Below are 26966 nucleotides of genomic sequence, written 5' to 3'. Positions count from 1 at the left end.
AAAATTTCGAAAGTCTGACCATAACTCCTGCCTGTGGCTGGTGAAGAACGTATCACGTGACCATGACGTTGAAGAAGTCACTCGAGCTTTCTCACTAAGAATGGAATGTGTGCGTTTCTGGTAATTTTCATCGAATCGTCTGCTAGGTTATGCGAAAAAAAAAAAAAAAAAGATCGAACCGACAACAACTGTCGAAGAAACTTGACCGCAGGAGACAGAACTGCTTCTGACGAGCTGTAGTTAGTTACTGGCTCGATTAATCAGTCTTTACTTAAATTCATTGTGTTTTGAGGTACACCAAAACAGCACGAGAAATAACAATGAGAAGATTTAGCGGATTTCAAGACCTCAGGTGTGGCGCTGTTGTCGTCTGCCATTATGCCATGGTAAGCAGTGTACATTATCCTGTAACATAGTTCAAGGTCAGAATAGAATAATTTATCTGTACTGTTGTATGTGATTCATTACGTCCCAACTGATCGCTATTATTATAAATATTAGCTAAAAGTCCCATTAAGGAAGCAAAATTTATATATATAACAATGTTAGATAATGTCCCCCTATTCCTTCTTACTTGTATTATTGCCTCCAGGTGGCACAGCGGTATGTCTGAGGACTTAAAACGATAAAACCGGGTTTGTTACCCGTGTTGGGCAAAGCACAGATTGCCTATTCTATAGCTCTGTGCTTAAATGACAAACAAACAGAATTGACCGACTCGATTACAGGTTGTTTTGTTTGTAAGACAACTGAAAACTGTCCGTCTGTGTACATGGACTACTTTGTCTCAGGAATTTTGCTGTCGAAAGGAGATAAAAAAAAACACCCAAAGACACAGGTATTCAGTTCAATGAGTCAGTTATTTACTCTTATGTTTCACCAAGCAGAATAAGCAGTTAACGTCTAATGGGCTCTAACGTTAAAATAATGGGATATCTATGCTCTCCCCACTACGGGTATCGAAACCTGGGTTTTAACGTTGAAAATCCAAAACATACCGCTATGCCACTAGGATCCAGGCAACTATTAATGATGGATGTTAGCTAACACACACACACACAATGGATATCTTTTCACAGTAAGATCTGTAATAATTTATGCACGTGAATGTTTGTGAGGTGTGCTCATATCAGTCGTAGGAGTTAAGATTTTGTTTTAACAAAAGATGCCAAAAGATGCCACCAGGTAGTGTTTTTCAGTCTGTATAATTGTTATCTTTATATCAGCCTTTAGTTTATTTCAGTTAAACTGTTAGAGACTTTGTTGTTATTTAGTATCACAAAAGTTATTGTTGATATACACGTGTATACGTATCACATCAAAACATTCCTCGAATATTTCACGGTCACAGAGCCTCCTGAGGTTAACTACGTCGTTAAGAGGTTACGAATGGTTAACTGGGATAATGTGTGTTACATTTTAATGTTTTATCTTCAACATTATTTTAAATATGAAGCATGGAGTGAAGTATTAATATAGTCAGGTTAACAGAAGTCCAGGAACTGGCTGGCTAATACAGTCAGGTTAACAGAAGTCCAGGAACTGGTTGGGTAGTCAGGTTAACAGTCAGGTTAACAGGAGTCCAGGAACTAGCTGGTTAATACAGTCACGTTAACAAAAGTCGAGGAACTGGCTAATCCAGCTGGCAGTCATTAACTGGCTGGCTAGTCAGGTTAACAGAAGTCCATGAACTGACTGGCTGGTTAATACAACTCTCTCGTTGATAGAAGTCCATAGAAAGAAGTGCTCATACAATCATGTTCATAGAAATACATTACACTAAGTACTAATACAGGTACGTTAATAGAAGTCCAAAGACTGACTGTTAGTTCAACCACAATCAGTAGAAGTCAAATATATTGTCACTTCTTTCATTTGATTTAATGAAGTACAAGTAATAAACAGGCCTGATTTGCTGGTGGTCCTGAAGAAAAACATCCCGATTGACCAAACTGATACATGTTCAGTGTTCCATTTGTAAGTACTTAACAGTCGAGGATGAGAATTATTTCAGTATCACTAAAGAAGTGTGCCCTCTACCGGCTGTTTCAGGTATGTAAAAACATAACATGAATTTAATAACTAATCAGTCGTCAAATAAATTAAAATTAATAATAATAAACATAAAAAATATTTTTCGTAAAATTTAGCATGGGGAAAATAAATACAACTAACTGTCTCTATAAACACGTGTCTTCCATGGATGCTTAAGTCAATCAGTTGTGTCTCACTTTCGAAATGTTTCCCCACAAACGTGATTCTGTTAACATTCCGAATATAATATTTATTTATTCTTAAAACGGGTTTCAGTTTTCAATATTCAATTTTGGGCACTGAAACAAACAAACAAAATATGTGAAAAACAACTGTAGCAATAGTTGATCAGAAACTTGTGAGAACATGTCAATCATAACCAGGTCAATCATCACCAGTATACCCTTGTTACCATAGTAATATTAACCAGGTCAATCATCACCAGTATACCCTTGTTACCATAGTAATATTAATCACCAGGTTAATCATCACCAGTATACCCTTGTTACCTTAGTAACATTAACTTGTGTACGTCAGTCTTCTGTCACCAGGTTAATCATCACCAGTATACCCTTTTACCATAGTTTAACCATAGTTAATCATTAACTTGTGTACGTCGTCAGTCTTCTGTCACCAGGTTCATCATCACCGGTATACCCTAGTGTTCGTCAGTCTTCTGCTCAAGTCACTATTTGGAATCATTAGCTCCCAACAATCACTTATTATTAATTATTTTTATGTGAACCAAACCTGGAGCAGCCCATTAGTCCAAAACTGCACCTGAACTCTTTATTAGTTTGGATGAATATTTACGTGTGTAGAATGAACTTTTGTCTTATGATATTTATGTTTTATTTGGTATTAATGTTCTAACAATTTGATTTTTTTTTTTAATTTCGTGTAAGGCTACACCAGGACTATCTGCGCTAATCGTCCCTAATTTAGCAGTGTAAGACTAGAGGGAAGGCAGCTGGTCATCACCACCCACCACCAACTCTTGTGCTACTATTTTACCAACGAATAGTGGGATTGACCGTCACATTATAACACCCCCACGGCTGGGATGGCGAGCACATTTGGTGCAACGGGGATTCGAACCCACGACCCTCAGATAACGAATCGAGTGCCTTAAATATCTGGCCATGCTGGGCCTTGTTCTAACGGTCTAGCTTCTGTTTAAAATGTATTTGACAATTATATTGCTGATCAGCCGTACATAAAAACTGCCTCGAATGACATCTGAAAATCATTTTCATTTATTTAATATTTACGTCAAGCTTTATTTGAACCCAAGTTACCACTAACTTGTTAAAGACCCATTGTTTAAAAATATGCCTCATATTGGTTCGCATTATCATCCGTTAACAACACTTAAAATTTTCCGATTACACATATTTCCCTACGAATCTCTTCTTTACGTTCAGTTTACAACAAACTCAGTCGTTTTACAGTTTAAAACGTCTACAAGTTAGTTAATATTTAGTTCCTTGTCGTCTCTCATTACACTAGTGTGTATCGGGTGATATTCTTGTTCAGTAAGAAACTTAGCAACTGAAGAGGTAGCGTTGTAAGTCACCCGTCATCTCTTGTTTCACGTCCTGGGTACTTTTGTTGTCATGGTGGCCCACGTAAAGCTTCTAGATATAGGAAGATAGAGTAAGTCGAAGGTGAACATTCCAACCCTGGGGACATAGGTGGCGAGGAGTTCACCCTGGAGAAAGCTAACAAAACAAGTTTACCACGCCACCTACGTTTAATTTCATAAAGCACACAAAAGTGTGTAGAAGGAATTAAAAAAAAAAAACATTTCTATACACCCTGGGCTACTTCATCTCGAGCATGCGTGAAAGAAGAAAAACAAATCTATTTTACTAGGTTGTAAGCACAACTAATTAGTTGTATTAGGTTGTGAGCACAAACAATTAGTTGTACTAGGTTGTGAGCACAAACAGTTAGTTGTATTAGGTTGTGAGCACAACTAATTAGTTGTATTAGGTTATGAGCACAACTAATTAGTTGTATTAGGTTGTGAGCACAAACAATTAGTTGTATTAGGTTGTGAGCATAACCAATTAGTTTTACTAGGTTGTGAGCACAACTTATTTGTTGTACTTGGTTGTGAGCACGACTAATTAGTTGTACTAGGTTGTGAGCACGACTATTTAGTTGTACTAGGTTGTAAGCACAACTTATTAGTTGTAATAGGTTGTGAGCACAACTAATTAGTTGTAATAGGTTGTGAACACAACTAATTAGCTGTGATCCCGAAATTCTCAAAAACAGCTAGTTAAAAAATAAAAATGGAAACCGGATAGAAAGAACTGGTATATTCAGGTGGTTAAGGGCCAACTCCGGATCCTGTTGTGTCTACACTATTAGGAACCTCTTTAAGTGGACTCATGTCAATCATTTTTCAAACCTTTCTCCAATTTTACTTCTTTTTGTGGAGTTCGCTAGCTACGTTTTTGAGAAAGAGCAAAATAATATTTAGAAAACCTCGAAATCGTATTCCTTGATGACGAGAAACCCACTTGAAATAAAATGTATCTCAGAACAGCTGGTGTGGGTATTAACACTTTTACTGATAAGCAGAGAACAACGTTTCGACCTTACTAGGTCATCTTCAAGTTAAGAAAGAGAGAGTTTGCAAGTGACCGTTGCCGGACACATGTCTTAGAGACGAGAGTATAAACGGGTACGGGATTGTAGAGGGCGTTGCAAGTGGATGTTAGGATGTTAATTAGTATAGGTTTTTTGTTTTGTTTTTTTTATTTTGCGCAAAGCTACACGAGGGCTATCTGCGCTAGCCGTCCCTAATTTAGTAGTGTAAGACTAGAGGGAAAGCAGCTAGTCATCACTACCCACTGCCAACTCTTGGGCTACTCTTTAACAACGAATAGTGGGATTGACCGTCACATTATGACGTCCCCACGGCTGAAAGGGCGAGCATGTTTGGCGCGACGGGATGCGAACTCGCTACCCTCAGATTACGAGTCGCACGCCTTAACGCGCTTGGCCATACCGGGCCATCAGTATAGGTATAAAGTTGTTCCTTTATATTGGTTTAATTTTGGTTTTGGTTACTGTATAAGTTGGGTTCTCTTTCCTAACCTGAAGATGACCTAGGAAGATCGAAACGTTGTTCTATCCTCATCAATAAGCATGTTAATACCCACACCAGCCGTTCTGAGATACATGAGTAATGGTATATTCGTGTTGTGTAAGAATATCTGAAGTTTACTGATTGGCTCGCAGCATCTGTTTATAACTTTCATGTTTTTTACCACCGCAGTAAAAAAATGATTTAGTTTTACTCTGGGGTTTTGGGAGGGACCTTCAGGACGTTCTAATTTGTTTAAAAAGAAACATTAAAACGTTTTATAATTTCAATAACAAAATCCTGACATATCTTATAACAATGTGTTTCATAATTCGTCCAAAAATTACTGATATGTTTTATAACTTACATAAGGAAATCACTTCTCTTCCTACTTCTGTTGTTTAATAATTTTTAACAAACATACGTTTTTGGAATGCCTAAAATGTATAGCTTCGTAATTTACAAATATGTTACCTCATATTTGTTTTTGTATGTCATAAGTTTCTACATTTTTGTCGTAAGGTTTCTTGCGGTTCGTTCAACATGAGCTGATTAAAAAATTTTTAGTGAAATGATTCATCTATATTTGTTCAACATAAAGTGATTGGACATTTTTTGGTAAAACAAGGAAACCTAGTAGTTTGCTTAACATGAGCTGATTGGACACTTTTTGGTGAAGTGGGGAAATCATTAGATTTGTTCGACATGCACCGATTGGAGATTTTTGTGTTCAGGTTGTGATATCATTGTGGTTTGTTTAATATGAACTGACTGGACATTTCTATGTAAAGATTGTCATATCATTGTGGTTTGTTTAATATGAACTGACTGGACATTTTTATGTAAAGGTTGTGATATCATTGTGGTTTGTTTAATATGAACTGACTGGACATTTTTATGTAAAGGTTGTGATATCATTGTGGTTTGTTTAATATGAACTGACTGGACATTTTTATGTAAAGGTTGTGATATCTTTATGGTTTGTTTAATATGAACTGACTGGACATTTTTATGTAAAGGTTGTGATATCATTGTGGTTTGTTTAATATGAACTGACTGGACATTTTTATGTGAAGGTTGTGATGTCATTGTGGTTTGTTTAATATGAACTGACTGGACATTTTATGTAAAGGTTGTGATGTTTGGTTTGTTTAATATGAACTGACTGGACATTTTATGTAAAGGTTGTGATATCATTGTGGTTTGTTTAATATGAACTGACTGGACATTTTTATGTAAAGGTTGTGATATCATTGTGGTTTGTTTAATATGAACTGACTGGACATTTTTATGTAAAGGTTGTGATGTCATTGTGTTGTTTACTATGAACTGACTGGACATTTTATGTAAAGGTTGTGATTCATTGTGGTTTGTTTAATATGAACTGACTGGACATTTTTATTTGTTTAATATGAACTGACTGGACATTTTATGTAAAGTAATATGAACTGACTGGACATTTTGTGAAGGTTGTGATGTCATTGTGGTTTGTTTACTATGAACTGACTGGACATTTTATGTAAAGGTTGTGATATCATTGTGGTTTGTTTAATATGAACTGACTGGACATTTTTATGTAAAGGTTGTGATATCATTGTGGTTTGTTTAATATGAACTGACTGGACATTTTTATGTAAAGGTTGTGATATCATTGTGGTTTGTTTAATATGAACTGACTGGACATTTTTTATGTAAAGGTTGTGTGGCTTGTTATCATTGGTTTATCAAGATGAACTGACTGGACATTTTATGTACAGACAAGAGAGTGATATCTTGAGGTTCGTTCAACATGAATTGGTTGGAGAGTTTTGGTAAAACAGGATAATCTTGAGTTTTGTTCAACATGAACTAACTGGACATTTGTTCAGACAGTGATACATCAATCAATGCTTAACAATGATTTCTTTCTTTTTTCTGCTACTACTGTTTTAACAGTGATATAACAATGCTTGTTTTTATGTTTGTTATTATTATTTGTTTCAACAATGATTTAACAATGTTTGTAAATATGTATTATTTGTTTCTGCTACGAGCAAGAATGATTTAACAACGTTTGTAAATATGTATTATTTGTTTCTGCTCCGAGCAACAATGATTTAACAATGTTTGCAAATATTTATTATTTGTTTCTGCTACGAGCAACAATGATCTAACAATGTTTGTAAATATTTATTATTTTTTTCTGCTACGAACAACAATGATTTAACAATGTTTGTAAATATTTATTATTTGTTTCTGCTACAAGCAACAATGATCTAACAATGTTTGTAAATATTTATTGTTTCTGCTACTATCTACAATGACTTTAACAATATACACTTTTCTTCCTGAACTTTATCTTCGTTAATTCGTGCCCATGAGTGGCACAACGGTATATCAGTGGATTCGCAACGCTGGAAACCATGTTTAGATACTCATGATGAGCAGAACACAGATAACTCATTGCGTACCTTTGTTCTTAATTACAAACAAAGAAACAGTTGATTTCCATCTGTTACTAGATGTCGTATTTCCAACTGGTACAGCGACAAGTCTACGGATTCACAACGCTAACATCAAGGGTTCGATTCCCCTCGGTGGACACAGCAGATAGCCCGATGTGGCTTGGCTATAAAACGTACACATACCAGTAGACAAAATATATTATTTATTTTTGGAAAACGATACATACATGTGTATATATACCATATAAGAAATGAATAAAAAAATCGTGGTAGATACCACAAGTGAACAACATTCTAGACTTCTGACCACACTGAGCCCTCCCCGATAACCGAGTTCTTTATTTCGAAAGCCTGGTGAAAAGAACGGTGGTAGACAATACATACATAGGCCTAACACGCTTTTTAAAATTACTTGTTTCGAATATGTAATGGGCGGGAAAAAAGAAACCGTTGTATTTCCTACTACATTTGTAGACGTAGGTAAAACTTTTATGTTCATTAGTCAGAACATTTCCTTAGTCAAACTCACTACTTTATCGTGTAGGAAACTACTAGTTAGGCCTCGCCAACATTATCCATATAATGAAGACATATGAGAATGTGACGTCAGTTACTATTTTCCTAAGAAATAAACAAAGTGTATGATAAACAAAACGCGACAAAAATAACTCTATTTTGATCCAACTGTGCAAAATTGTAATTCCAATGATAATTTTAAACTGATTGAAATGGGTCAACTGAGATGATAGCTTTGAAAACTCCTGATGATAACTGAGACGTAAGATATTGAAAGTTTTGGATATTATGGTAAGAAATATGATTTGTCGTTAGAACTACTTCATCAGTACCAATAATGATTCTTTAATATTTCTATAGGGCATTTCTTTCCTAGCTCTAATCCTGTTTGTAGAAAAACTCTACGACGTGGACAGACAAAACAGTTTTCTACAAACAGTGACGTCAGTCTGGATCCCAGACGAGCTTCCAGTTACAAAGTTAAACACATCCAACCAAGAAGCCTCGGTCTCACAACCTTCTAAAGTGCCATCTAGCGGAGATCAACAGCTTTCTTCTTCACAATTAAACCTCAGTAATCTAAAAGCAGATTTGGAGTACAATATATGTGAGTATGGTTTCCCAACATCACAAAATGTAATTTATTGTATTATTGTAATTTATATTTCATTCTGTATCGATATCTTGTTTTTTAGTAACAAAGTTTTCAGGAAAGGACTCAGCCTGTTTACAGCCTGTTTAAATTCACTTTATCATCTATTTCATTGTAATATGGGTAATGGAGTTTGGTTTATATTACCTCAAGATCTATGAAATCAACTCTTATCATAAACAAATTATGTACTTGAAAGGACCCTATAATTTTTTTTATTTTCTGTTGTTTTCACTCCTACGTGAATTTAAATCTAAATACACTGCGCGCTTTTTTCTTATCGGATTATTCGTGTGATACACCTGAGAGGAAATTTTATTTCTAATAAACAAAGTTTTTAGATTCACCAATAGTTTATCACATTAACCACAGTGTTGTTACTTCCCTGTTCGTTGTCGTTGTTTATAGTGGAATTATCGTTACTACATAAGTTAACCACATGTGTTATTACTCTATTACTTCTTGTTGCTGTTTGTAGTATAATTATCGTTACTACATAAGTTAACCACATGTGTTATTACTCTATTACTTGTTGCTGTTTGTAGTAGAATTATCGTTACTACATAAGTTAACCACATGTGTTATTACTCTATTACTTGTTACTGTTTGTAGTAGAATTATCGTTACTACATAAGTTAACCACATGTGTTATTACTCTATTACTTGTTGCTGTTTGTAGTATAATTATCGTTACTACATAAGTTAACCACATGTGTTATTACTCTATTACTTGTTGCTGTTTGTAGTAGAATTATCGTTACTACATAAGTTAACCACACGTGTTATTACTCTATTACTTGTTGCTGTTTGTAGTATAATTGTCGTTACTACATAAGTTAACCACATGTGTTATTACTCTATTACTTGTTGCTGTTTGTAGTAGAATTATCGTTACTACATAAGTTAACCACACGTGATATTACTCTATTACTTGTTGCTGTTTGTAGTAGAATTATCGTTACTACATAAGTTAACCACATGTGTTATTACTCTATTACTTGTTGCTGTTTGTAGTAGAATTATCGTTACTACATAAGTTAACCACATGTGTTATTACTCTATTACTTGTTACTGTTTGTAGTATAATTATCGTTACTACATAAGTTAACCACATGTGTTATTACTCTATTACTTGTTGCTGTTTGTAGTAGAATTATCGTTACTACATAAGTTAACCACACGTGTTATTACTCTATTACTTGTTGCTGTTTGTAGTATAATTATCGTTACTACATAAGTTAACCACATGTGTTATTACTCTATTACTTGTTGCTGTTTGTAGTAGAATTATCGTTACTACATAAGTTAACCACACGTGTTATTACTCTATTACTTGTTGCTGTTTGTAGTATAATTATCGTTACTACATAAGTTAACCACATGTGTTATTACTCTATTACTTGTTGCTGTTTGTAGTATAATTATCGTTACTACATAAGTTAACCACATGTGTTATTACTCTATTACTTGTTGCTGTTTGTAGTAGAATTATCGTTACTACATAAGTTAACCACATGTGTTATTACTCTATTACTTGTTGCTGTTTGTAGTATAATTATCGTTACTACATAAGTTAACCACATGTGTTATTACTGTATTAATTGTTACTGTTTATAGTGGAGTTACAGTCAGTAAGGACCACCCTCATTCTAAGTATTGTCTTCACCTTGGAGTTCATTCTAAGTTGGTGGTGGATGGCGTTTTCCATAAGTCAGACAACTCAAGAAGTAAGCAGAATATACGTTCAAATTATAATAATTCTTACTTACACCTTAAGTGTCAAATTAAAGTCGACATAAACACACAAGGTAGGGTATTTTCAGACTGATCTGCCCCTTTTGTAACCCATGAGCTTAAAAGTCATTTGGACACACCCCTACTCTCCTAAAGATATAGACATATCCAGTCATAATTTAGAGCTTTTGACCAGTTTGTGGTGAATAGCGACATCATTACAGCTATAAGGCATTTATAGTTTAAATGTCGGAATATATTCAACTATTAACCGTGGATCGAACCTTGGACTCGACGGGTAACTTGTAGATCACGCCTTTGTGTTTAACTTTAGTCATTTGACAATCAGCCGAAATGAAATGTCTCCTTCACCTTTTACACAACATACAAATTAGGCCTCCTTCCCAACAAAAATGGGTTGTATCCATCTGTATGTTGACAAGCAAATCGGAATGGAAATATAACTGGGATGGCCAACAGAGGGCGTATTACTTAACAGGTGCTTGGATGACCAACAGAGGGCGTATTATTTAACAGGTCATTTGATGGCCAACAGAGGGCGTATTACTTGGTTCTGACGTTTTTTGTTTGTTTTAGTGCAATAAGATAGTTGCGCTCTGTGCACCAGGAAGAACACGTTGGTGTTGTAAATCCACTAACGTACCTCTGACTAACTTGAGTAAGAGAAACAATAACAGGAACTTGAACCGCTCTGTTCTTCCACAGCGGGTATCGAAACCGGCTTTCTAGTATTATAAGCTCTCAGACTTGCCAGTGAGCCTTTATTCACAACATTCTGGAGAGAAATCTCTTTGAAGTAAATTTTGACGGAAAACCTGTGTTCCGTTTTTATATTGTAATAAACGTATTGGTTTCACGTTTTTAAACGTTTTATTCAATTCGGATACTCACTCAAAATTACCGAAGGTCTATCTGGGTTAACCCCCTTCCATCGGTATGTTGGACTGATAGACTATAGAAGAAAGGTAGCTAGTAGAAAGCTGATCTAATAGTAGGATCTGACTGCCACTCTAATAACGCACCCATTCCCCAAAAGTGCAAACCGTGATTTTCCAATAACGAATGGTAAAATGTAGACAATCCTGTTCGGTATGCTAACTAGTAAGCACGCCCATATTGTCTGTAAAAGTAAATGTAATGAAGGAAGGTTAAGTCGTACCTTGTTTCAAATATTATTAACAAGGTACTTGAACTAAACCAGCTTACGTTATCCTTTACTATTCTTAGTCTTTCTTGAACATTTATGGTAATCAGTCTAACGACCAGTGAAGATAAACAAATATTTCAAGTTAAGTCTGTCAACTCGTTCTCTCATTTCTCTTCAGGGTGGAGTTCCCCTGAAGATCGTCTTCTTCCTGGGGATTTTTGCTGCTGTAGATATTGTTGCTAGCATTGGTTTTATCTTAGTACGAATCGTAATGGTAAGTGACGTCAATATTTGGTTAATATTATTACTGTTTTGTCAATATTGTTACTAGTTTCTTAATATGATTACTGTTTTGTTAATATTATTACTGTTTTGGCAATATTGTTACTAGTTTCTTAATATGATTACTGTTTTGTTAATATTATTACTGTTTTGTCAATATTGTTACTAGTTTCTTAATATTATTACTGTTTTGTTAATATTGTAACAAGTTTCTTAATGTGATTACTGTTTTGTTAATATTGTAACAAGTTTCTTAATATGATTACTGTTTTGTTAAGTGGTATTGTATTTAGTGGTATTGTTTTGTTCATAGTGTTAGTGTTTTGTTAATACTGGTATATTTTTGTTAATATTATTACTGTTTTTTTTTAATAATGGTATTGTTTTGTTCATATCTTTACTATGTTGTTGATATTGTTACTAGCTTCTTAATATTATTACTGTTTTGTTGATATTGGTATTGTTTTGTTAATAGTGTTACTGTTTTGTTAATATTGGTATATTTTTGTTAGTTTCTTAATATTGGTATAGTTTTGATAATATTGTTACTGTGTTGTCAATATTGTTATTTTTTTGTTAATATTGTTACTATTATTATTGTTTTGTTAATATTGGTATTTTTTCGTTCACATTTTACCATGTTGTTAATATTGTAACCTGTTTCTTAATATTATTACTGTTTTGTTAATATTGTAACCTGTTTCTTAATATTATTACTGTTTTGTTAATATTGTAGCCTGTTTCTCAATATTATTACTGTTTTGTTCATAGTGTTAGTGTTTTGTTAATACTGGTATATTTTTGTTAATATTATTACTGTTTTTTTAATATTGGTATTGTTTTGCTCATATCTTTACTATGTTGTTAATATTGTTACTAGCTTCTTAATATTATTACTGTGTTGTCAGTATTGTTACTGTTTTGTTACTATTATTATTGTTTTGTTAATATTGGTATTGTTTCGTTCACATTTTACCATGTTGTTAATATTGTTATTGTTTTGTTAATATTCTAACTGTTTTGTTAATTTTGGTGTTGTTCTGTTAATATTTTTACTGTTTTGTTAATAATAATGTTTTATTTATACTGGTATTGTTTTGTTAAAATTGATATATTTTTGTTAACATTGGTATCATTTTGTTAATAGTGTTAGTTTTGTGAATATTGTTACTAATATGTTAATATTGGTATTCTTTTGTTAATATTGTTACTAGGTTGTTAATATTGGTATTGTTTTATTAATATTGTTACTGTTTTGTTAATATTATTATTATTATTAATATTGTTATTACTAGTTTGTTTTGTTAATATTGTTACTAATTTGTTTTGTTAATATTGTTACTAGTTTGTTTTCTTAATATTGTTACTAGTTTGTTTTCTTAATATTGTTTGTACTTTGTTTTGTTAATATTATTACTAGTTTGTTTTGTTAGTATTGTTTTCTTAATATTGTTACTAGTTTGTTTTGTTAATATTGTTTGTAGTTTGTTTTGTTACTATTTTTACTAGTTTGTTTTGTTAATATTGTTATTAGTTTGTTTTGTTAATATTGTTATTAGTTTGTTTTGCTAATATTGTTACTCGTTTGTTTTATTAATATTGTTACTAGTTTGTTTTGTTAATATTATTACTAGTTTGTTTTGTTAATATTGTTACTAGTTTGTTTTCTTAATATTGTTACTAGTTTGTTTTATTAATATTGTCTGTACTTTGTTTTGTTAATATTATTACTAGTTTGTTTTGTTAATATTGTTATTAGTTTGTTTTGTTAATATTGTTATTAGTTTGTTTTGTTAATATTGTTACTCGTTTGTTTTATTAATATTGTTACTAGTTTGTTTTCTTAATATTGTTACTAGTTTGTTTTCTTAATATTGTTTTGTTAATATTGTTACTAGTTTGTTTTCTTAATATTGTTACTAGTTTGTTTTGTTAATATTGTTTGTAGTTTGTTTTGTTAATATTATTACTAGTTTGTTTTGTTAATATTGTTATTAGTTTGTTTTGTTAATATTAATATTGTTTTGTTAATATTAATATTGTTTTGTTAATATTAATATTGTTTTGTTAGTATTAATATTGTTTTGTTAATATTGTTATTACTTTGTTTTGTTAATATTAATATTGTTTTGTTAGTATTAATATTGTTTTGTTAATATTGATATTGTTTTGTTAATATTGTTACTAGATTGTTTTGCTAATATTTTCATTTTTTCTTTATGATGTTGTTGTTTTTTTAACGTTTAACTGATATTAGTTTTGCTTAGTAAGTCCTGTGTTTTGTTAATAACATTATTATTGATTAATAATGTAAGAATTTCTTTAAGAATTATTGTGTTGATAATTCTATTTATTTAGCACCTCAAATTTTCACTATAAATTGATTAATTATTTTGGGTAGATGGTGTTTTTGTTTTATTTTAATAAATTCTTAGAGTTTAAGTCAGGACATATCATTTGTGCAATAACTTTGTACAAAAATATAGTTTACTTGGGAATTATATCGAAGAGCGCTACCTAACGTTACTCTTTAAAACCTATGTTTATGGTCAAAGAATTTGTCTTCAACTGATGTTATCTTACGTTTATCTTATTCCCAACACGTTATGTTGATTTTCTGGTGATGTATGAATGCCAGTACGTAATGAGAGACCAGTTTTACCCATGGAACATGCGGACCCCATCTCACGTCACTGAGTCTAGCTTTCTAACAGGAGAGATATCTCTTCGGCTTTTAAGCTTAAAGGTAAACTTAAACTCTTTCGTTTTATTTTGCAATGTAAGTGTGTCATTGAAGGCAGTTCTTTGCTTAGATTAGGCAAAAGTAAGTGTATGTCTTCTTTTCTTAGTTTGTATTCGTGGCAATTCTTGGAGTTCACGGAATATTCTGGGTATGGCATGCTAACATTTCCTGCTCGGTTAATCGAACGTCATTAACCAAGAACGAAGAGTTTTGGAAATCATATTAACCAAGCAAATCTGGAATTTTTCATTATATACAGAGCTAAGCCTAGAAGTGAATCATCCAATTTGGATTAAACATTAACATAACTAGCTGGGGTACCTTTACCTTGGATGGAAGCTATGGAAATTCGTGATTAAAGAAAGGATATCTTAAAACATGAAAAGTTGTTTCCTTTATGTACACTTTGATAAAATGTCCATAAAAACAGCAAAACAGAAAGATGTGAAACTATAAATTTGCATGTATCTCCTCATGGACCCAACAAACCTTTATGCTAAATTTGGTAAAGATCCATTAAGAGGGGCGAAGTAATGGTAAAAAGAAATCCCACAAAAACACTCGCAAAAACCACAAAATGCAAAATTGAAAATCGTGTGTGCATTTCCCCATGGACCTAATGAACGCCTGTACCAATATTGGTGAAAATCCATCTACACTCTGCAAAGTATTTACATGAACATACAACAGATAGTACTATTATATTTGTATAGATTGCGCCAGTGCATTAAATTTGCGTGTGATGTATTTATGGCGTCGTAACTGCACCCTGAGAATGAAGAAAAATAAAGTTATCCGTGACGGAAAACGGGGCGAAAAAGAAAAATCGTGACCCCTATTGCAAATCTATACGCACACAGAATAAAAAAAATCGAGAAGTCTGGGGTTATGCATCGCGTAATAAAAATGTTTTTCGAGTATCATTCAAGCAAGAGTTCCATTATAATATGCTGATGATACCCTTCTATCAAGTGATCCATGTGTTTTTAATAGTTCAGATATATTTGGTAAGCTTCTAAAAAATTAGTTTTAAGTGGACGTAAACCTGCATGGTTTAGCCTCAGATTATTATTTACTTGATAAATAACCCCGGTTGTCGCAAATTCTCAAAATGCGAGTTTTAAATGTGCAGAAATTTGCCATATTTATTCCAGAAATGCCGTTCTATAGGTCAGTCATGTTTATTTCTTCAAAGAACAAAAGTACAAAAAATATATTTGTAAGTAATTTTCTTTTTACAATATAAAATCTTTATTTGTTAATTTTAGCCAAGAAATTGTAATATTTATACATACGATTGACAACCGTATTGATTGTTTAAAGATATACTTTACTGCTTGAATGTTTGTGACGAATTTTGTTTCACTAGAATCTAATATTTGTTTATACTGTGTTTTGAATAATTTACATGTTTTTCATATTTTTTGTTCATTTTAAAAATACACAGACAATTAACTTTCATAATTTACTTTTGTGATAATTCTAGCTGCAGAACAGACGGCGTATTTTTTTGTTTATTTATTATCCAGACTAGCTGTAGAACAAACTATGTATTTTTGTTTATTTATTATCCAATCTAGGTGTAGAACAAACGGTGTATTTTTGTTTATTTATTATCCAGTCTAGCTGTAGAACAAACGATGTATTTTTGTTTATTTATTATCCAGTCTAGCTGTAGAACAAACAATATTTTTTTGTTTATTTATTATCCAGTCTAGCTGTAGAACAAACGATGTATTTTTATTTATTTATTACCCAGTCTAGCTGTAGAACAAACGGTGTATTTTTGTTTATTTATTATCCAGTCTAGCTGTAGAACAAACGATGTATTTTTGTTTATTTATTATCCAGTCTAGGTGTAGAACAAACAATATATTTTTGTTTATTTATTATCCAGTCTAGCTGTAAAACAAACGGTGTATTTTTGTTTATTTATTATCCAATCTAGGTGTAGAACAAACGGTGTATTTTTGTTTATTTATTATCCAGTCTAGCTGTAGAACAAACGATGTATTTTTGTTTATTTATTATCCAGTCTAGCTGTAGAACAAACAATATTTTTGTTTATTTATTATCCAGTCTAGCTGTAGAACAAACGATGTATTTTTATTTATTTATTACCCAGTCTAGCTGTAGAACAAACGGTGTATTTTTGTTTATTTATTATCCAGTCTAGCTGTAGAACAAACAATATTTTTTTGTTTATTTATTATCCAGTCTAGCTGTAGAACAAACGATGTATTTTTATTTATTTATTACCCAGTCTAGCTGTAGAACAAACGGTGTATTTTTGTTTATTTATTATCCAGTTTAGTTGTAGAACAAACGATGTATTTTTGTTTATTTATTATCCAATCTAGCTGTAGAACAAACTATGTATTTTTGTTTATTTATTATCCAGTCTAGGTGTAGAACAAACAATATATTTTTGTTTATTTATTATCCAGTCTAGCTGCAGAACAAACGGTGTATTTTTGTTTATTTATTATCCAGTCTATGTGTAGAACAAACAATATATGTTTGTTTATTTATTATCCAGTCTAGGTGTAGAATAAACAATATATTTTTGTTTATTTATTATCCAGTCTAGCTGTAGAACAAACGATGTATTTTTGTTTATTTATTATCCAGTCTAGGTGTAGAACAAACAATATATTTTTGTTTATTTATTATCCAGTTTAGTTGTAGAACAAACGGTGTATTTTTGTTTATTTATTATCCAGTCTAGGTGTAGAACAAACGATGTATTTGTGTTTATTTATTATCCAGTTTAGTTGTAGAACAAACGGTGTATTTTTGTTTATTTATTATCCAGTCAAGCTGTAGAACAAACGATATATTTGTGTTTATTTTTTTATCCAGTCTAGCTGTAGAACAAACAATATATTTTTATTTATTTATTATCCAGTCAAGCTGTAGAACAAACGATGTATTTGTGTTTATTTATTATCCAGTTTAGTTGTAGAACAAACGGTGTATTTGTGTTTATTTATTATCTAGTTTAGTTGTACAACAAACGATATATTTGTGTTTATTTTTTTATCCAGTCTAGCTGTGGAACAAACGACGTATTCGTAGCTATCGTTATAGGATTTTTAACAGGCCTTAGGGTAAGCACAGAATATAGACAGTTAAATAGATAAATAGTTGGGAAAGGAGAGACAGGTTTAGATAGACAGAGAAAACACAATTCAATGGACATACACTTGCAAATACAGACACAGAAATATATAGATAAATAATGGCAAACAGATTCAGACAGACAGACGGAGAGAAGAAGATAGATAGTCAAATGGACAGAAGGACAGATATACATCGGTAGATACAGAGACATGGATAGTTTGATAGATTGACAGACATATATAAATGTATGGGTAATGTGTTGTTTTGTTTACATGTAAATATATATATATATAATATTGTTTAAATAAAATTTGAAGAACATGCAGACTTTTTCAATGTTTCTCTAATCAAGCATAGACAAATATTTGAGTAAAGTTGACACTGTTAACAGGCATTAGTGAATGTTTTGGTTAAATTAGGCCTAATTAGGATAACGTTAACAGAAATTTGTAAAGATTTTGGTTAAATTAAGCCTAGTTAGTGACATTTTTAGCGGGAGTCAGTGAATATTCTGATTAAACTAAGCCTAATTAAGGACAGTTTTAACAAACGTTTGAGAATATTTTGATTTAATTAGGCTTTATTAGTAACAATGTTGACGGGAGTTTTGAATATTCTGGTTAAATTAGGCCTGATTAATGACAATTTTAAGGGAACTTTGTGAATTATTCTGGTTGAATAAAACCAAATTAGCACATTAAATTTACTTGTATAACAGAGGCGCGTTCTTTAGTAAATAAACACTACTGGTTTTAATGTACAAGTGTTAAAAGTATTTTATTTGATTTTATTTATTCTTTTAGCTGTATACTGTTTTTTGCACGTTTTTTTATTACAAAATCACCAAACAAGGAGATGTAAAACCCATAACAACTAGTAAGTATCTATTCCTCATCTCTATACACTTCAAATTTTCAATCAATTGGATCAGTAACTTAAGAAAACTCAAATACTGTTTTTTTTATTGTAAAATAACAATAAATTATATCTTATTTGTTCCTGTTGTTTTTTTACTTTTATTCAACTAATAAAAACAATTTCTCTCTATATTGTTTCTATAAAAACTTGCATTTTATTTAATAGATATTTTTAAGTTTTGAACTTTGTTATATTTTCACAACACATAACTGACAAATAGAGTAAAAAAGTACACTATATTTGTCTCTAACCACCTTGGAGCACGTACAACGTTTTGTATGTTTCGTACGTTTCGAGCCTGGCATGGACAAGCACGTAAGGCGCGCGACTCGTAATCCGAGGGTCGCGGGTTCACGCCCGCGTCGCGCTAAACATGCTCGCCCTCCCAGCCGTGGGGGTTTATAACGTGACGGTCAATCCCACTATTCGTTGGTAAAAGAGTAGCCCAAGAGTTGGCGGTGGGTGGTGATGACTAGCTGCCTTCCCTCTAGTCTTACACTGCAAAATTAGGGATGGCTAGCACAGATAGCCCTCGAGTAGCTTTGTGCGAAATTCCAAAACAACAACAATAATACGTTTTGAACCGCCATAGCTCCACGTGAGGTGTCCACGTGCGTTTCAGTACGTGATTTATAGCTCTTTTTGTTTTCTTTTAACCTTTCGCATGACGGTTTATTCTTGGTCGTTATGTTCCACTAGCACCAAACCACCATCAGATGCGTTAATGATTATTCAGCCCATACTACTATGTTGTTGAAGCAGTTTAACGCGTTTATTCTGAAAAAGTAACGCACCTCCACTCTGATGTAGTAACGTAACTCGAACATTCTGAAAGACAATTTCCATATGAAGTCAGTAAATCTAATAGTTTTCTCTTAAAGTTCAACCGGAGCGTAGACTTGTGGTTATCTTATTGGGATCATAGGATATAAGGGTCCAGGGTTCGAAACGTGGTCCACTTTCATCTATTGATGCGTTATAAAAGTGACGATCGAACCAGTTATTCGGCTTAACTTTTTGGTCACAGACCTTGTGGTGGCGAGTGCTGTATGCTATCCCTCTGGTTTGTAATTCAACATTAATGACCCCTGTATCTTAACCCTATGGGTTTCGACGTGGCCCAACTTGCATAAAATGGCATTCGGATAACAAGTTACAGTTTCACTCTCTGACGTTGGAAATAATTGATGTGTTTTATGCAGTAAAATGGTTTCACCTGTAAAACTGGAGCATTATACAACAAGCAGTGATTTTTTTTTTTTTTTCTAATAGGCAGTTACTCCGAAAATCAGCAGAGGTTTGACGGACTGGGAACTACACGCAAACAACGTAGATTGGACGTTGGTCAGTCTAGTTTGGGCCATATGAGTGACATATACGATTACATCCCTAGGCCAAAGCTTGAAGTCAATACGTGAGTTTCTGGTTAATCAGAGCACTCTAGAGATGTGTATTTTGATATTTAAACTGTAGAAACTTAACTGAAAGAAAGAAGACAGCAGTGACTAATGTCACAGATTTTAAGATGGACACAGTTTTAAAAGACCTCTGACAAGAACGATTTATATCGTCTCATAGTAGAAGCAAAAGTTGACGCCATATTTATATACGTAATTTTAAATTCTCTGTTACCATAGAAACACTCAGCGGAATTTGTATTGCATTAAACGCACGAACAATTGAGAATGAGAAAAAAAAAACGTCTTTTGTAAATTAAAATAAAAAATAATATTTAACAACGTCTGAGTGATAATACGATGTCTATTATCTATAGACCTATAATACTCGTAAAAAGGTCTATGTAAAAATTTGTTAATAACACAGCGTTCGCCATATACAGTGCCGAGAAGAACTTTCGATAGATACCAGTTTGTGTGTGTGTTTTTCTTTATCAACCCACCCTCATAGAGGGTATGTAAACACAAATTCGTCAGTCTTTAAAAACTTCTCACGACATGACTCCACTTACCTGGATAGTAAATAAATATTAATTAAAGGTAATTACTTGAGATACATACACATAAAAATAAAACAAATTAGTACCAAACATATGAATTATAAGATCTACTACAACAAAGTGAGAATCATTAAAAATAAAACAAAATTATTATTCCAAATCGCTGCATAATACATAACCCACCACACCCTCATTCAACACACACTCATGGTTGCTGTAAATACTATGGAAATCTGACGTAACAAAATTCTGAAGACTGGTTGGATAATCGTTGAAACAATATTTATAACACCAAATTACACGAACAATCACTGTTATGGTGAGAACTGAACCAAGTTGCTTTAAATTTATACAATTAATTTACAAATTAGATTAAGGTTACGTATTAATAGTACAATATTATTTATTCTCTTTTAAAGCCGGTTATTTATTACTGTTATTTTAATTTTACTTATGTCAAGTTTAGCCGTCTTTCAGAAAAATTGACGAATCAGCAAGCTAGTTTTCTTCTTCCTAAGACGTTATCATGTGACCATACATGAACTTTAAATGACTTCTTGTGTTTACATTTAATCGCGACTTTGAATTTGTTTACCATATTTTAAAAAAAATCCTCTCTCAACAAAGAATGCCGATTGTTTACTAGTTAGAAAAAAATAAAGACATGAATTGACAGTTTTTCTTAGTAACGTTCTAACTATGAGTAACAGTTGGAAAAATTCGCACTACTTTTGGGCCTAAGTTAGGCCTAATGTGAGCTAAGCCTACTCCACGCAGTAAGATACGTTATCTATGTATGCAGTGCACGGATATTCATTATATACTATCCAATATGTTTTTTGCCATAATATTAATCAGCTGTGTGGAGGCCCGCTAGCAGGACGCCTAGCGGGAGCTGCAGTAGTTATCCTTATAAACAACAATAGAATTTTCACTTAATGATTCTATATTCTCATTCATTAAAATAACCAAAACGGATATATACTGTGTAATGTCACAAGATGCTCAATAGCCTTCATGTGTAAGCGATCTCTGGCAAGTTCAGATTCGTTGAGGCCCGGCATGATCAGGTGGTCAAGGCACTCGACTCGTAATCCGAGGGTTAGAATCCCCGTCACACCAAACATGCTCGCCCTTTCAGCCGTGGGGGCGTTATAATTTTACGGTGAATCCCACTATTCGTTGGTAAAATAGTAGCCCAAGAGTTGACGGTGAGTGGTGATAACTAGCTGCCTTTCCCTCTAATCTTACACAGCTAAATTATGGTCGGCTAGCGCAGATAGCCCTCGAGTTGCTTTGCGCGAAATTCAAACCAAACCAAAGATTCGTTGAAAGTGGCTCCCCCTGGCAGAAGGAACTTTCAATGCACCTAAGAGAGTCGTGGAGTGCGACCTCTTATCTGGTCTTAATAACTGCGAAACAAAATAATCAAATTATATACTTCAACCATAGTCACTCAGGGACATGAAATCTTGCTCGTGCTGTTCTCGTGCACCAAACAGGAAGCGTTTTACTAGCAGGTAAGTCAACGACCAAAAGTCTTACTTGCTCAATAGGCTGTGGAACAAACCAATTAAAATTCTTACTGAATAGACGTTTATAATCAGATATGTAAAACTCTTTTTTTCAAATCATTAACAAGATACTTAATTACGCTACCTTATAATAGAGTAAAATAATAGGCTAAAATACTATAGGTTTTTTTGATAAACTGCTGAGTATATTAAGATCTCTACCAATTATATAATTTGCAGTTTCAGATATTTAAACATTGAACTTTAGATGACTTCTTGTGTTTACATTTAATGGTGAATTTGAATTTGTTTACCATAATTTTGTTATAAATCCTCTCTCAACAATAAATGTCGATTGTTTACCAGTTAGAAAAAAATAAGGACATGAATTAACAGTTTTTCATAGTAACGTTCTAACTACGAGTAACATTTGGAAAAGCTCTCACTACTTTTGGGCCTAAATTAGGCCTAATGTGAGCTAAGCCTACTCCACGAGATACGTTAATTTTACTAGCTTTGAGACGATAAGAGAACTTGATCGCTTTGTAAATAAAGCTACCATATTTTGTATTGTAACGTAAATAAATTTGTTTTGTTTCCAGCACTACTTTTCAGAAAGACATACGTCCTCTCGACATCTACAGAAGTACGAACACTCTTCGTTCAAACGGACGCAAATTATCAAGTGTTACTGCCACCACATCGACAGATGACGAACCCGCAGGTTACACGACAATCGAGGCCGGAGACATGCCAAAGTACATGCAGCGGATAGCCATAGAAAGTCTGGACCAGGCTGTAAGAGTTTCTACATCAGAGAAACATATTGCTGAATGCATCAAACAAAAATTTGATTCAGTGTATGGACCTACTTGGCATTGTATTGTCGGTCGAAACTGGAACAGTGCCATGAATCACTCCAAACAATGTTATGTTAAACTAGCGAACAGAGATTTCAAGCTTTTACTGTACAAATCTACGTCGTAGAAAATAACAGTATAATTAACTTCTCAACTAGTGCCAAATGATAATGTGGTCGCAAAAATAATACTGGATTAAGCCTAGTTGTTGTGTTTTAATTACACGTTCAGAAACAGAATACATGGGGTTCCTTGTTGTGAAATATGCTGTTTGTATTAAGTATTTGTTTTAAGTCCACGGAAAACGCAAAAGACGATATTATCAAAACGTTTCTTACAGACATACATAATTTATTATGCAGCTGCTGCTTGGTCTTCAATAACTAGAAATATTCTTTCTTTAGTCACGTTTCGTGCGTTAAACTCGATGTCCAAGTCCGCTTATGCAAATTTGAAAGGTGATGTGACGCAATCACACATGCTCCACTGCGCAGGTCATTGTTTGCTTTGCATATCGCATAACTGAACTCAGAGTCTGTCTGAGCGTATCCACGTGTGTTACTTAACTGTTTTAAAAGATAATTTTAACAAGGGCACAAATATTGATGTAATCTGATTTATCTCGGGCTTTTTCAGATAAAGGTCAAGGCAAGTCTGTCCAATATGTTAACTGTCACTTTAAGAAAGGAAAACTAATTATCGGTTATTAATTATCTGAATTATCTTTTCTCTATCACTCATGACTTCCTGAATCTTCCTTAAATAATTAAAACCGTCAACTTTCTCATTTTGTAAATGTTTTACAAACTCCAACTGTCTAAGGATAGCTTACAGTTGTTGTGATTACAACACAGTAGAACGTTCTGGAACCTTTCTTGGAGCAAATTACTTACCATCCGACCATGAGTTAGAGAAATATGGTTACAAAATATAAAAAAAAAAACGTATTGCGTGATATGTTGGTTTCTCCTTCTCGCTTTTGTGGGGAGGCTTCAACAATTTCTGGGGCACCTTGAAATATTCTGTGTTAGATTTATGAGATATTTTGGTACAAACCGATACAAGTAACAACAGAAAGTGGTGAAACATAAAATATCATATTTAATACTAACAAAATATATATCTACAATTAATGAATTATCTATAATTAACTAATTCATGAGATGTTAATGATAGTTAAATTGATTTTGTTTAATCGTAGATTATTCAAACTTGTACTTATTTTTTTCACATGTAATGTATTTTTAGGTTTTAGTTTCAGTTCCCTGTAAAAAGCGATATATCTCATCTTGCTGTTTAAATTGTATTCAGTTTTAACCAATTAATAGGAAGGATATCTATGAAAACAATGTTTTGTTTCGTGATTATTCATTGGTCCATTTTGTTGATTTCATATACCCACGTCAGTTAACACAGAGACACCTAGTGAAACAATGGAATATCTCGGGTCCTCGGTATTCTAGCTAAATCTTTACGCTAAAAAATTATTATTTTGAGTCCACAAAAGTATTAATTTCTGTAATGAAGGCCAGTAAATAAAAATATGAAATTTTGTTAAAGTCTTATATGTGAGATAAAGTAACTTACTTAACTTTATATTTTGTGTTTTCCATTTTTTAATTTGTTTATATTGTTAATGTCATTTTTTTCTGTCAAATCATAATATGTTATCTAAATTCCAATAATTAAGTCATGATTTGTTTATTTAAGCATCGCACTGTCTAAAGATTTGGTGTGTTTTCTTCGCAATAAGAGTGCGAAGTGAAAAGAAGCGCCACCTAGACGTTACTTATTAGATTATTCTCTGACGTTGAAAACTAAATTTTGGTACAACAGAATAATCACAAGGCTGTATCGTAGTGTGTTTGTTTCTGTGCATTCTCATAGGGAGAAAAACCAAAACTAAAATGGAACATATATCTCTTGTTTGTCGTTTTACGCATAGCAGTTTATTTGCTTAATAAAACTTGTTAAAAAACCAATAATTATCAAAATGTATCCTCGTCTGATACGGGTTTTACTTTAAACAAATACATATAGTACTGATCACATGAATTTAACATATATTTATATTCTTTTACTGGCACTCCTAGCCAGTGTCAACCATGATGGTGGTGTTTGTCGTTTTTAGCACAAAACTACACAAGGGATCAAATACACCACCATAGATAATCGAATCCCGAATTTAAGCGCTGTAAGTCTGTAAACTGAGACTTGAGTAACGCCCAATTTTATTTCCAATAACAGTTGTGTGAGTTTAGAATCAAAACAATTAACTATAATAAAACAATTGAATTGTTTTTCAAACAGTTATAACAATAAAAAATAATTTCAAAGTCTCGAGATTTATCATACTAACAACCGGGTTTCGATACCCGTGATGGGTTCAACATCGATAGCCTATTTTACTCATTTAAATCCAAATTATATTCCAATAATCTGTTATTTTCAAGAATACACTTCCAAGATGTTATGTATCTTGCTAAAAAATGATATATACATAAACTTTTTTATTAAGAAACGTGACACAAAGGTTAAGAAATAATACACGATATAATTTATATTAACATTTAACCAAACTGCCACATTATCGATATGCAATAACCCTTGTGTTTATATAATACTGTTTATCGGTTTCTGACTTATTTTCAGTTTATTGGTTAGCCCTAATTTTCCTACAGTAGATGTCTCTAAACTCACAATGTTAAGTAACGTCGACAAACACCAGTTAAAACGTCATCCATTGGCTGTTTAAAATGCGAAATGTCCAATGACTTAAGTCGTCGTAGTTTTCATCAGTGTTGTATCGATGTTTTACTTCTAACTTCACTACTGTTCGAAGTTACTTTAGGAAAAGAAAGCGATAAACCTTGTAATCTCGTGTATTCTCACTATAAACTAGAACTAGCGTATTACTCAAGACGGTCTGTTTGTTTGTTTTTTAATTTCGCGCAAAGCTCCACAGAGCTATCTGCGCTAGCCGTCTCTAATTTAGTAACGTAAGACTAGAGGGAAAGTAGCTAGTCATTAGCACTCACCGCCAACTCTTGGGCTACTCTTTTACCAACAAATAGTGAGATTAACCATCACATTATAACGGCCCCACGGCTGAAAGGGCGAGCATGTTTGGTGCGACGGGGATGCGAACCCGCGACCCTCTGATTACGACTCGAACGCCTTAATCTACCTGACCATGTGGGACGTAAGACGGTTTGAAAACGTGTATTGTTTTTAATAAAAAAAAATTCTCTCAGTTTCACAATAAATAGTAATGATATTTTATATAACTGAGTAAATTAAAAAGAATTATTAGTTCTAAAAGTCCCCCCAAAATAAATAAAACACCTAAGTAGAATTTTTACTGACAAGATCCGCGTACAAGATAAATACATATAATATTTTGGATCTGAACACGCCAATGACTCAGAACATCGATATCAATGAATAGACAGCCACGAGAGATTTGACGATGGCTATTACCTGTGTAAACCTAACGATGAATCGAAAACAATAAGTGACGTCACTAGTCAACCATACTGTTCTGTTGTTTGTTGTTAAACACATATCTACACAAAGAGCTATCTGTACTGTGCCCACTACAGGTGTTAAAACCCAATTTCTAGTGGTATAAGTCTGCAGACATACCACTGGTGAGGGGAGTACTGTTCTATAACCAAGTTTTTCTGGAGGTGAAATTGATCATTATTTGTAAGAATGACTAATAGAGGGAGCTAGCGTCTCTATATTACAAAATTTAACATATTTTCTCCACTGGTCGCAGTAAAACACTGATCAACCTTTTTCTTTTGCTGGGTCCATTTCAGGGATACGAAAGTCGACTTTTTACCAAGGACTTACGTTAACTGTTAGCAACAACAGAGAGAATAATAACCAATATTGTTTTTTCTTTATTTTTCTCGC

At 32.9% G+C, this 26966-nt stretch overlaps 1 protein-coding gene across 2 annotated transcripts; it reads left to right on the top strand.

Annotated features, from left to right (window-relative positions):
- LOC143228737 (uncharacterized) lies at positions 1-25027 on the top strand. Of its 2 annotated transcripts, XM_076460030.1 has the most exons (9): positions 1-386; positions 8455-8701; positions 10364-10473; positions 11827-11922; positions 14569-14676; positions 17721-17783; positions 18600-18672; positions 19987-20128; positions 22788-25027. In XM_076460030.1, exons 1-9 carry the CDS (start codon positions 321-323, stop codon positions 23170-23172), a joined length of 1290 nt encoding a protein of 429 aa, XP_076316145.1. In that variant the 5' UTR covers positions 1-320; the 3' UTR covers positions 23173-25027. The 2 variants fall into 2 exon arrangements, with proteins under 2 accessions (XP_076316145.1, XP_076316146.1); XM_076460031.1 differs by lacking the exon at positions 14569-14676 and having other exon boundaries at positions 107-386.
- Positions 25028-26966: the final 1939 nt, after the last annotated feature.

This window comes from Tachypleus tridentatus, chromosome 10 (genome assembly GCF_004210375.1).
Source record: "Tachypleus tridentatus isolate NWPU-2018 chromosome 10, ASM421037v1, whole genome shotgun sequence".
NCBI lineage: Eukaryota > Metazoa > Arthropoda > Merostomata > Xiphosura > Limulidae > Tachypleus > Tachypleus tridentatus.
The sequence above is the reverse complement of the archived record's forward strand: the minus strand, read 5'-3'. Positions and strand labels throughout refer to the sequence as shown.